Source organism: Ipomoea triloba, chromosome 13, assembly GCF_003576645.1.
Source record: "Ipomoea triloba cultivar NCNSP0323 chromosome 13, ASM357664v1".
NCBI classification, from domain to species: Eukaryota; Viridiplantae; Streptophyta; class Magnoliopsida; order Solanales; family Convolvulaceae; genus Ipomoea; species Ipomoea triloba.
The window spans coordinates 22,120,368-22,133,423 of record NC_044928.1 but is presented as its reverse complement, the minus strand read 5'-3'; the positions used below and the strand labels follow the sequence as shown (position 1 = coordinate 22,133,423).

The 13,056-nt window shown below is 35.5% G+C and overlaps 1 protein-coding gene and 1 non-coding gene across 3 annotated transcripts; one reads left to right on the top strand and one right to left on the bottom strand.

The window, feature by feature from the left end:
* Positions 1-12,615, bottom strand: LOC116001777 (probable LRR receptor-like serine/threonine-protein kinase At3g47570). 2 transcript variants are annotated; one of them, XM_031241714.1, is made up of 4 exons: positions 11,650-12,615; positions 7,705-8,067; positions 894-2,870; positions 1-575 (listed from the first exon to the last, which is right to left on the bottom strand). In XM_031241714.1, the coding sequence occupies exons 1-4, from the start codon at positions 12,563-12,565 to the stop codon at positions 160-162; spliced, it is 3,672 nt and encodes a 1,223-aa protein (XP_031097574.1). In that variant the 5' UTR covers positions 12,566-12,615; the 3' UTR covers positions 1-159. The 2 variants fall into 2 exon arrangements, with proteins under 2 accessions (XP_031097574.1, XP_031097576.1); XM_031241716.1 differs by lacking the exon at positions 7,705-8,067.
* LOC116003215 lies at positions 7,335-7,412 on the top strand. Its single transcript, XR_004094647.1, has one exon. It is a non-coding gene; the product is annotated as a small nucleolar RNA Z199 (small nucleolar RNA).
* Positions 12,616-13,056: the final 441 nt, after the last annotated feature.

The following is a 13,056-nucleotide window of genomic DNA, read 5'->3' as shown; positions in this document are numbered from 1 at the left end:
TAAACAATAGTTGTCTTGTTTTGGTTGTCTTTAATTAATTATTTTACTATTAAAATGCACAAAACTAAATTTAAAAAAAAAACTTATGCTTTATAATACATGTACGGTAACTAATACTTATTACCATCTCAGCTTCCATTTGTCTCTGCGCGCGATATTTCACGGCGATTTTCCTGTGGTGAATGATCGCAACATCGGAAGATTTCTCGATTTCTCTGGTAAACTTCTAACTTTTGCTAAGTAAGAAGTCCTAAGTTGTTGCAATGTACCCACAATTTCCCTCGTGTTGATCCTTTGTTGGGGAGAATCTCTCAAGCAAGCCATTGCTAAGCCACAGATTGACAACACACACTCTGCCTTTATAGCAAAATACTCATCTCCTTCCCTGATCATGTTGCTATCAACAACTTCCATGATTGAGTTGCGCTCTATACACCGGCTTACCATAAGCTTCAAGTTCATTTCTCCCTCAAATATTTCGTCGGTGGGCTTCTTCCTAGTGAACATTTCCAATAGTGTAATGCCATAACTGTACACGTCACCACTTTTTGATACTATTCCGTCCATCCCGTACTCTATAAAAATAATCAAAATTTAAATTAAGTATATCAATTAAGTGTAACGCATATATAAGACCAAATTAATATCCAATCAAGGGTGGTTGGAAGTAGTAAATTAGTTAATTATTTATGGTTTATCAGCATTGGATGGTAAAGGTTAAACATGTCATATCAGTAGAAAAAATGGTATTTTTTTTATTTTCAACGATAAAGATATATAGTAGTATAGTATTTTTAACTACTATAAAATAATAATTTTAAATGTAATTTGAATGTGGATGAGATCCATTAAAAACTCAAAAATATTAAATTTAAGCAATAGTTAGGCCTAACCTGGTGACATATATCCAAGTGTGGCTAATGTCTTAGTTTGAGCCATTGACTCAGATCCCTCAAAGAGCTTCGCAATGCCAAAATCAGAAACATGTGCAACCATGTCTTCGTCCAACAGAATATTACTTGGCTTTAGATCGCAATGCACGATAGATGTTGAATAACCGTAATGGAGATACTCTAATGCCAATGCAACATCAATTGCTATGTTCAATCTTTGTAGGATATCTAGATAGTATTCATGAGAATGCAACCACTTCTCCAGACTTCCATTAGGCATGTACTCGAGAACTAATGCTTTGAAATTAGCATTGCAGCAACAACTGATGATTTTTGTGAGGTTTCTATGGCGAACACTGCCCAATATTTTACATTCAGCATAAAAGCTCCTCATTGATCCTTCTACTTGCAAGTTGAAAACCTTCACTGCTACATTGGTGCCATCATTGAGCGCCCCTCTATATACTGAACCGAAACCTCCTACGCCAAGAAGATTAGCTTCGCTAAAGGAATCTGTGTCTTGCACAAGTTCATAGTATGATACCTTCCTAAAAAATGCTTCAGGTGGAAGAATTGTAGTTTCTGCTGCATCTTGCTCCATGGTTTGGTTTCGGTTTCGTGATCGCATCCACAAAATAACAATCACTACCACAAGCATTGCTACTATTAACTGTGGCAGAATATACTTTACCAAAGATGGCTTATGATGGTTGGTAGGGCATGGCAGGACATGTAGCCATGCTGGACCGCAGAGTGCTTGGTTGTGCAGAAACGATTGAGGCGTGAAGTTTGAGAAACACCCACCACTTGGAATTTCACCTTCTAGCTTATTGAAAGACACATTCAAGAACTGGAGATGTTTGAGATCCTGTAGTGACTTTGGGATTGTACCCGACAGATTATTAGAAGACAGATCCAGGTGCTCTAAGCCTATCAAGTTGGGCATAGACAGAGGGATAGGACCTTCAAATTTATTGTCTGCCAAGGAAAGGTAAGCCAGTGATTGTGCTTTGCCTATTGAGCTCGGGATATGACCCGAAAGCTTATTGCTTGATAAGTCAAGATCGGTAGCTTGCTTCAGGTTTTTAACCAGTGATGGTAGATTGCCAGTGAAGGAGTTTGAGGAGAGGTTTAGAGCCACAAGATCACCAAGCTGAAAAAGTTTTAAAGGAATTGTAGAGTTGAAGTTGTTGGAATCCAAATAAAGCCTTCTTAGTGATTTTGAGTCTCCAAAACATGTTGGTATCGGTCCACTGAGCATATTGTGAGAAACATAAATGTCTCCTAAGATGCTTAATTTGCAAAGATGAGTACGAATATGTCCTTGCAACCTATTATACTCCAAATAAATGCGTTCAAGATGGACTAATTTCCCAAGGGTGGATGGGATAAAGCCTGTCAACTGGTTGCTATCCAAGGATATCTCTGTCAAGCCTGTCAAGTTTCCAATACTAGTTGGAATGACTCCCCTAATTCCGCACCCAAAAGCAGTGAACCGCTTAAGTGAAGTTGAGAGATTCCCTAAAGAATTTGGCAAGACGCCATTAAACTGGTTTAATGACACTTCTATTAACTCCAAGTATCTACAATTTGCTAAAGATGAGAGAAACTTCAAATTTCCCGTTATATTATTTCCTGCTGCTATAAGCCTCCGTAACTGTCTCAAATTGCTAAGATTTGGTAGTGAGCCTGTGAAATTGTTACTGGTAATGGATATTGTACTCAACTTTGAAGCATTTGAGATGGAGCTAGGGATGAACCCTTTTAACTGGTTGTCGCCTAAATACAACTCTTCAAGATTGGGAAGCCATAGGCCAAAACTTGAGGGAAGATGTCCTGAGAAATGATTGAGTGTCAAGTCTATGGACTTCAGTGTTGATATGTTGAATATTTCAAACGGGATGAAGCTAGATAAACTGTTTTCATTGAGTCCAATTACCTCCAGCTTTAGTCTGCCCAATTCGGCAGGTAATCCACCTGCAACAAAAGGAAATACATTAGCTTGGGATTGGTTCATATCATACAATAAATGTCTAAATCAGTCTTTTATTTACATTTTACCATCCAGTTTCAAACAATAATGTGGATTGTCCTCAGTGCTATAAAACATAAAATTTCACTCTAATTCTTTTAAACGTAAGTATATTCACAAGAAAGGTATATATATTAAAGCATATATACTTGGAACTATAATCTTACAACTTTTTCCATCTTTGCAAAGGTTATAGTATTCATACTTAGAAAGTTGTTACTACTATTCTGATAGTGTGTATATGGAGTATATATACAAAGGAAAGTTTGTTAGGTAATCTACAATTCTAACTAATTGTTGTTCAAATTGAAACAAAACAACTGCTAACCAGATTATCTAACAGAGCGACTACTTTTAACTAATCAGATTATCTTTTTACATGCTCCCGCTTGACTTGTATCTACATCCTTTGATATGCCTCCGCAAGTTGGAGCATATGCCTCCGCAAGTTGGAGCATACACAAAGTGGATGCCTAACTTGGAAATGAAAGTAAGAAAAGAACTAGGAGGGTGGGGACACTAATACAAAAATGACCATGAAAATAAGACAATTTGTGTACGATGTTAAAATACCAGACTTTTAAAGTGACACGGTGGTATTTTTGTAATTAAAAGTTCACTATTTTTTTTTTAAAAAAAATATTGGACAATCTGCGTTTGAAGTAAGGTGCTTTGGACTTAGATCATTTTACGCGCTTATAATTTGCGTATGAAGTTTGGTACTTCGAACGCAGATTGTTGTCCATTATTATTTTTTAACATATGAACAATTTGCGTTTGAAATACCAAACTTCAGACGCAGATTGTTAGAGTTATTTCCTTATACACCAGATCGATCAATTCGTCTTCCCCACATCCACATCACTCACTGCCTCCATCAGACTATGTTTTCTCATTGCCTCCATCGTCTTCCCCAACCGCTACTCCTTCGGCGCCATCGACTTCCCCACATCCTCCGCCATCGTCCATCGCGCGTTTCATTGCGTTTTCGGATCTCATCTCTGTCTCCACTCCTCGCCTCACGCCCTATCGCTGCCGGTCTCCACCGCCCTCCGTCGTCGTCCAGCACCGCTACCCTCCGTCGCCGTCCAGAGGCCCTCTTCCAAGTATGGAGCTTTTATTTGTGTTATTGTTAGATATTGATGTTGTGATAGTTTAATAAAAAAAACAATTATGTATTATGTGTGTGTGTATATATATATATATATACACTTGTTATTGTGTATTAAAAATGTTTAATAATACATTTTATAAATTTTCTTGTTTATTGTGTATTATGTGTTACGTATATGTATAAAAAAATTGTGTATTGTGTATTATGTGTTAAAAAATTATTAAAAAAAAATATAATTATCAATAAACAAAAAATAATTTTATAAATATCAAATTAAAGTATATAAGTAAATAAAAAATTACATAATATTTTAACTATTATGAGAAATTTTTTGAAAAGATAATATAATTAATTGTGTATTATGTATAACTTATCATTGTGTGATAAATTGGTCAATAATACATTACATTTTAAATTATTTAGTTAGTTTTAGGTAGTAAAATATTTAATTAGTTTTAGGTAGTGATAAGGATGAAATCCCGGTCTACGTATCCGACCTCCCGGGCTGTGTGCCCAGACTAAGGGTTAACCAGACCCTCTGAATCCTCCTCCCGATCTGACTAGGCCGGGTGTCCTTGCACTCCGGGCTGTGGTAAGGGCCTTTGCGGAGGTTCGAAACAGAGTGACCAGTGCATGACCGCCACACGTTTTACATGCCGCCAGACCAGAATCGTTGTTGGAGCCACTATAAAAGGCGCATTTAATGCAGTAGGGGAGGACTTTTGGCGATTTCTTCCAAGATAGTAGCTAAAGAGACTGAGAACCTCTGACCCACTGTCACGTAGCTCGGTCTCGCTTAGGGTATTCTTCCTTGTACCCAATCAAGTATAAATACGAGTATTCTGTTCCGTATTTTGCTGTATCAGATAGTATTTTAAATTTTAAATTATTTAGTTAGTTTTAGGCAGTAAAATATTTAATTAGTTTTAGGTAATATTTTAAATTTTAAATTATTAGTTAAAGCTTGAACTTGAGTCTTTAAGTTAAAGCTCAAACAAACTTACTCATTTATCATATCCTAAATGTTGTGTGATAATAGGGGATATGGAGCGGAGTTTGATGTATAACAAACGCAATACACTTGAATATGTTCATGGAGTTCAAGATGTGAGCGTAAATGTAGTATGTGCAGTCCAACTATCAGCTTAGGCTTTTAGTTGAGATGGAGCACATGCTTTAATTTGGTATCAGAGCCATGCAAAGGTCATGAGTTCAAATCTCCGCGTCACCCAAAAAGAGACTTCCACGTGTTGCTTGGTTGGAATCCACCGCACACGTTGAGGGGGCGTGTGAGCGTAAATGTAGTATGTGCAGTCCAACTATCAGCTTAGGCTTTTAGTTGAGATGGAGCACATGCTTTAATTTGGTATCAGAGCCGTGGTTCTGAACAAATTAAGAGTCATTTGATATGTCGGGGTTTTAAGGAAGGATATGACCGGTGGATATGGTATATATGGTGAAACTGTACCTCTTAGTGTGAGTACATGTGATATTGGATTAGATGTAGAGAAAGATCAAAGTAACGAAGATAATGTTGGAAATGATGGAGACAATGACCGGCTAGATGGATTGATGCGTGATATGCTAAAAGGACTACTAGGGGATTTCTTAGGTAATGCTAAAAGGACTACTAGGGGATTTCTTAGGTAATGCTAAAAGGACTAATACAATAAAAGCCATGCAACTAAATTGATAATTTTAAAAGTTAATGACCATAGTTAGGAGTGTTATTAAGTCATGAAACCAAAATGTGAATTTTTTTAAAAAATATTCTTTGCTCTGATAAGGTCTAACATTAGACTTTCCATTCAAAATAATGGAAATTGAGTATAATTTTTTTTTTTTAAATACTCATGATTTGTTATAAAGTAGTGTATAGTAGTTGGCGGGAATGGGGTATTATAAATAAGTAAGAGTAAATAGCACTTTTGGTCCTATGACTATAGGGGTCCTGTTAATTGTAACACTTGACTTTAAAAACTAACAATTTAGTCCATTAACTATGCTTTTTCTAACACATTTGGTCCTTCCGGCCAAATCACCGGTTAAATTTGGCCAGAAAGTTGTAATTCATTTTAATTTGCTTAAAAATGGGGGCATTTTGGTATTTTCACCAGCCTAGCTCTTCTTCTCCATTGTGTCGCCGGAAATGTCGCCGCCACCGTCCCGTTCATGGCAATTGGAGCTTCCCACCAGCACCGCATTCGGCTCTCCTTCCTCATCTGACCCAGCTGGAGACTCATCTCAATTGGATGTCGATTGTGAGTGAGCTACAAATTCACTCAATCCAGAAACAATCGTCAAAGAGACACAGATCTGAACCAAAACCATTGATGCACCATAGTGATAGAAAATCCCGATTCAAAGTTCTAGCAAATCACTGGACTGTTAGATCTACTTCGTCGAACAGAAAACAACTCACTGGACTATCAGATCTGAACCAAAAACTCACGCTTCGTCGAACCACCGCCTCACGCCGGAGCTTCGCCATTGCTCTAGCTGCCACCATTGCTATCGATGCTCTGCCCTGCCGGAAGGAATAGAGGTCGTCGGAGGAGAAGACAGAGGTCCATGGGGCCGGCATGTGATGACGACGTCGCCGCCGCATGAAGCATCGGCCTCGTGATTTTGTTCCTTATGCGATTTTGTTTAGTTCCTTATGCGATCTTCGCCGCCGNAGAAAACAACTCACTGGACTATCAGATCTGAACCAAAAACTCACGCTTCGTCGAACCACCGCCTCACGCCGGAGCTTCGCCATTGCTCTAGCTGCCACCATTGCTATCGATGCTCTGCCCTGCCGGAAGGAATAGAGGTCGTCGGAGGAGAAGACAGAGGTCCATGGGGCCGGCATGTGATGACGACGTCGCCGCCGCATGAAGCATCGGCCTCGTGATTTTGTTCCTTATGCGATTTTGTTTAGTTCCTTATGCGATGATTTTGTTCCTTATGCGATTTTGTTTAGTTCCTTATGCGATCTTCGCCGCCGCGTGAAGACAGAGGTCCATGGGTCCGTAATACAATTTATATGCGTGAAGACAGAGGTCCATGGGTCCGTAATACAATTTATATATTATACAAAAATAAAATTTAAGTCCGTAATACAATTTATATATTATACAAAAATAAAATTTAAGGTACTCAAGGTAGGGATTGAATACTGAAACAATACTTTTCTTTAGTTCCTTATGCAATAATCATTATCTGTTTTCTTCAATACCGCCGCGGAATCATTATCTGTTTTCTTTAGTTCCTTATGCGATTTTGTTTTTGGATGTGCTTTTTGATAAATCTCAATCATGTGATGAGGAAAAAAACTACAACAATATGAATTTACTATTCTAGGAATCATTGTATTTAGTCTCTGATGATTTCGATGATGCAATCACAGAGTTGCCGGCGAGCAAGTGCAAGGAAGAAGAAGTCATCGTAAAAAGACCGTTTTGCCCTCACTTATAAATAATTAAAATAGGGTTATAATTTTTCGGCCAAATTTGACCGGTGATTTGGCCGGAAGGACCAAATGTGTTAAAAAAAGCATAGTTAATGGACTAAATTGTTAATTTTTAAAGTCGAGTGTCGTAATTAACAGAACCCCTATAGTCATAGGACCAAAAGTGCAATTTACTCAATTAAGTAATTGCAAACAATAATAATATAAGTACCTGTCAAGTTGTTAGCGTTGATGTCTAGAAACTTTAGAAATGTGAGGTTTCCGAATTCCCTGGGCAGGCTACCCGTGAGTTGATTTTTTGACACTTCCAATTTCTGAAGGTTAGTTAATCTATATATCTTGGTTGGGATGGGCCCCACAAGTTGATTGCTACCAATGTATAATTCCTCAAGGCCATGCAGATTATAACTTAAGTCTACAGGCAAGTTTCCAGAAAGACTATTGTTATTGAGATCTAGTCGCTTCAAAGAGGAAATGTTGAAGAGAAAACTAGGAATCTGCCCTGTTAAACTGATACTTGCTAGTCCAAGTGTCTTCAATTGTGTGAGATTACCTATCTCTGCTGGAAGTGTACCTAACGAATTAAACCAAAATTCATCATAAACATTTGATGATCGAGTTGTATGATAATATATAAATTAAGAGTCATTGTCATTTTTGGTCTTACTGTTATTGGGGCATTGCCAATTTTAATCCACTTCATTAATTTTTGTCACATTGCAGTCAGTCTTATTTAGTCTTTGCCACTTTTAGTCCACCGTTAAAATTTCCGTCAAATAGCCGTCCAAAATAGGGGTATTTTCATATTTTCATGCTTTGGTCATCTCTTTTACTCTTTGTAGTGGTTTTCGTACACATTTTCATCCAATGGAGACCTAAATCTTTCTATGCAGCGTCTCCTATTTTGGACGACTGCAAAAGGGTAAAGGAGAAATGAGAAAGGAACGACTACAGATGTGTAAGGAAAACCACTGCAAAGGGTAAGAAGATGACCAAAGCATGAAAAGATGAAAATACTCCTGTTTAGGACATCCATTTGACTATAATTTTAACGGTGGACTAAAAGTGGCAATGATTAAATAAGACTGGCCACAATGTGGCAAAAATCAATGAAGTGGACTAAAATTGACAATGCCCCAATAACAGTAAAACCAAAAATGACAATGACTCATAAATTAAAGTTTAAACTAATTAGATATAATTTGGGATATTCTTCATTAATGGATGAATGTTTATGAAATTTAAACTAAATATTCATTGACTCTTTTATTGTAAAAACAACTGCTTGTATGTAGTTAATTAAAAGTTTTATAATGTTTTCTAACTTTTCATATTTTTCTTTGTTTTGGTAAAGAAAATTTTAATTAAAGTTAATAGAAAATGTCAATTTGACAAAAAATGCCTTTCTTGATATTTAGTTAAAAACATTTTTAAAAGTTTTATTTTTTCATCTCTCGCTCTTCTTTCTCATCACTCTTCAAGTTAGTTTTCGGATTATTATTATTACCACGCACACCACCTGTACTCCTCCTCCTCCTCCTCATCATCATCATATCATCATTATCATCATCATAACAAATAATAAGTTCATTTTCAAGAAAATCAACCAAACATAAAAAAATACGAAGTATAATTTTTTAACTTTCAGCCAAAGAGAAAACTATAAAGCTTTCTGACCTTCAGTCAAACAATAAAAAATTAAAATATTTTTTAAAAATGAGTTATTTTCTGAAAAACTTTTCATTCTTTAGTGTTTAGTTCAAGATCATAAAACAATCATTTTTCTTGTTTGGCTTAAAGTAAGAAAGTTTTTACTTTTTTGTTTGCTTCATTTTCGAAAAAAATAACAGAAATCTATTACAAAAGTATTTATTATAAATATTAATTGTTTTAATTATGATGCTATCTAATTATTACTTATATTAACATAATAAAGTTATAAGTTACAATTAGGGGTGGGCACTTCGGTTCGGTAAAACCGAACCGAACCAAACCGAACCGTACCGAAGTGGTTCGGTATAAACCAAAAGAACTGAACGGTACTTAATATAGAGAAACTGAATGGTTCGTTTTTTTTTTTTTTCCGAACCGAACCGAAAACCGTTCTGTTTTTAAATATATATAATAAATAATAATAATTAATATTGATCCGTGATGAGGGGATGATGGATGAACAAGATATTACTTTACAATTTGGATTGCTATGTTAATTTTGTGTTTGAATTGTTTTGTTTTTATGTAATATTTATATTTTAGACTTTGGATTATGCGAATATGTATTGTTTGGCAGTGTGTTGTTTGGAAAATTAGTAAATGTTGAAAATTGAACATCCTAAACCGAACCGAATCCCGAGCCGAAATAATTTCGAACCGAAACCGAACCGAACTTTATTGTAAAACAGAATGGTATCATTTTTTGTAATACCGAAATACCGATATCGAAAATAACCGTACCGAATCCCGAAGTTCCCACCCCTAGTTACAATAATAAAAACATGTAAATAAATATGGAGTAACTTTTAACTTGCAATTATTATAATAAAATAAATACATAAAATGTTAAATATAATAATTACTCTAAACTAATAAAATTGAAGAAAAAAACTTACTTTTTAAAACTATTTTTGAGCGTTGGGCCAGGCAAAGACTTGTTATTGTTTAGCTTCACTTGGTCTGGCCCATATTTAATTTGGCAATGATAAATGCAATAACTATATACTAAAAAAATTGAAGAAAAATAAACTTGATTTTAAAAAATAATAATAAAATTGAATTATGGGTCGGGTTAAAATTTTTGTTGTTCGGCCTAGCCCAACCCAATTTATTTTTTGAAAACGCCCAACCCAATTTATATTCAATCAGATATTGATATACATAATAACTCTAAACTAAAGAAAATTAATAAAAACTTTAGTTTTGTTGGGCTATGGGCCAAGCTGGCAAGATTTTTATGGTTTGGCCTAGTCCAACCTGAGCGGCAAATTATGCTATGGACCTAGGTCTATGTCCATAAATTTAGAACTTTATGTTTACAATTTTAGAACTCTATATTCACAATTTTAGATCTCAATATATAAAATTACATTATTCAATATTCACAACTTTTTAAACTATATATTTACAATTTTGTTATATAGATTCAAAAATTGTGTTATACTGTTGAATATAAAGTTTTGATAATGTTGAACATAGAGTTATGAAATTGTGAACATAGAGTTATAAAATTGTGAACATAGAGCTATGAAATTGTGAACATTAAGTTATGAAATTATGAACATAGAGTTATGCAATTGTGAATATACACCCGGGTCCATGGCATAATAACTGAACCTGAGCCATATTTTAACTGGGTTAGCACAACTCAATTTAAATAGTAACTAAACAGATGGTGGGCCAACCCACCAAATTATACTGTGGATAATGGTCCACGTTGCAATGTGCACGGTAAATAAATGCTCATTTTTATTATATTGAATTGAATATAAATTATTTGAGTATTATTGAAGGTACAATATTTGGTAGTATACCAAATAATGTACATTTAATACTCAAATAATGTATCTTTAAAAAATAAATCTTTAATGTATTTAAAATGTACTTTTAGTATATTAAAAATGTACCTTAGTTTAGTGATCCATCTTACAAGATGGACCATGGTCTATGGTATAATGATTGCCAATTTGGCAATTGACACCACTCTAGAGAGAAAGAAAGTGAAAACTGAGCATGAGAAAGATATTTGAAAATGACTTTTGAGTAAATAGTAAGATTTTTTTTTATTTAATCAAAGTGAGTCATTTTTTCATTAATCAAAATGAGTATTTTTCATTGATGGCTTTATTTTTCTATGATAACCAACATAGAAAAATCTGAAAAATGACTTTAGGATGTCATTTTCTGGTTTTCAAATGGAAGCGAAATGTAATATTCAGGTATTAACAAGTAAAAGATGTAATACTTTAATGAGAAACTCGACTCATCTAACATATGAAGATTTGAGATAGCTCATAGGAGTTTTTGCCTAACTTCAATGATTCTTTCACTATTATTATTTATTAAGCTAAAAAAGAAAATATGATCAAATAATATAATTTATTAAACGAAAATACTAATGAATTGAAAAGTAGATAAATAAGAAAGCTAGGCAATACCGTACCGGCCCTGAAGTTGTTTACTGAGAGATATAAGGAGTGGAGCATGGTGAAACGGCCAATTACTTTTGGGATACTGCCATTAAACTTGTTGGAATACAAGGCTAGAAGTTTGATCTCCTTACAATTGCATATAGACGATGGAATCTGGCCGTCGAACTCATTTTCATAGAGATATAATTCTTGAAGATTGGTAGCATGATTATTGCACATATCTGATGGCAGTCTCCCAGACAGGCCATTACCCTTGAGATTAAGGATTCGCAAAGAGCTTACGTTAAAGATCCTGTCTGGTAGAGAACCTGTGAGCATGTTACTATCCAGGTACAGCGATTCCAGCTTGGAAAGATTCCCGATTTCTTGTGGAATATTCCCTCGTAACATGTTGGAGCCCATATCCAGTTGCTCCATCATTGAGATGTTGCATAGAGATGGTGGAATGGTCCCAGAGAAATTGTTGTTATAGAGAATGAGCTTTTTGAGGTGTGGTAATGATCCAACCCAAAATGGTACTAATCCGACCAAATTGTTGCTGCCAAAGTTCAATTCTTTTAATCTGCGCAACTTTGATAGGCCACCTGGAATTTGGCCGGTGAAGTGGTTGTCGCTGATGTCTAGTGAGGTGAGGAATGTGAGATTTCCGAGACTCGGCGAAATTATGCCGGAGAGGCCGAGGCCGGAGAGATGCACGGCGGCTACCCTCGGCTTGCCGTTGCACACGACGCCGGTCCATTGGCAAGTGGGGGTGCCGGTGGACCAATTTTTGGCTAGTATGTTTTCTGGGTCTGAAGTGATGAGTGTTTTGATGAATTGAAGAAGAGCAAATTCATCGCTTTCTAAGTTTGTAACAGCTCCGGAAAAGTAGATACAATAAGCTAGCAACAGAACTGCTACTAAACAGTTTGGGAAAGGATTCTTCATTATTTGTGTTTGTGTGTGTGTGTTTGGGTTCTGAACTTTGCTAACTGGAATCTGAGATTGTAGAAGCTAAGTTATTGGCATATTCAAGAGAAAAATAACCTCAAATATTTTATGTATTATTGTGACATCATTTATTTTTTGATTGACTCCACAGAGTGACAAAGTACTCATTAATGAGTTGTGTGGTGTGTAAGGTAGTTACATTTTAAGGGCTTAATCTAATGGTGTTAATGTACGCCGATTTATCTACCGGTGTTAGTGAACAGAGCTTTCGACAAATTACTCGTGTTCATGCTCGATAAGCGTTCTTTTATATTCGTTTATTAAGCTAAATAAACATTAACAAACAAAATTTAGAGGTCACTTCATACACGAACAGAGTCTAAACAGTGGTAAGTTCATTTGTTAAGAGATCGTGAACAAGCTCATTTGTGTTCGTTTAATAATGTTCGCGAACAAACTCGTTTAGTGTTTGTTCAATAATGTTTGTA

Excerpts from the sequence above, each read along its gene's own strand:
- LOC116001777 (XM_031241714.1), bottom strand. The coding sequence starts at position 12,565 with ATGAAGAATCCTTTCCCAAACTGTTTAGTAGCAGTTCTGTTGCTAGCT. Across the intron at positions 8,068-11,649 it reads AGTAAACAACTTCAGGGCCG|GTACACTTCCAGCAGAGATA; the intron begins GTACGGTATTGC and ends TTAATTCGTTAG. Across the intron at positions 2,871-7,704 it reads CAACGCTAACAACTTGACAG|GTGGATTACCTGCCGAATTG; the intron begins GTACTTATATTA and ends CTTTTGTTGCAG.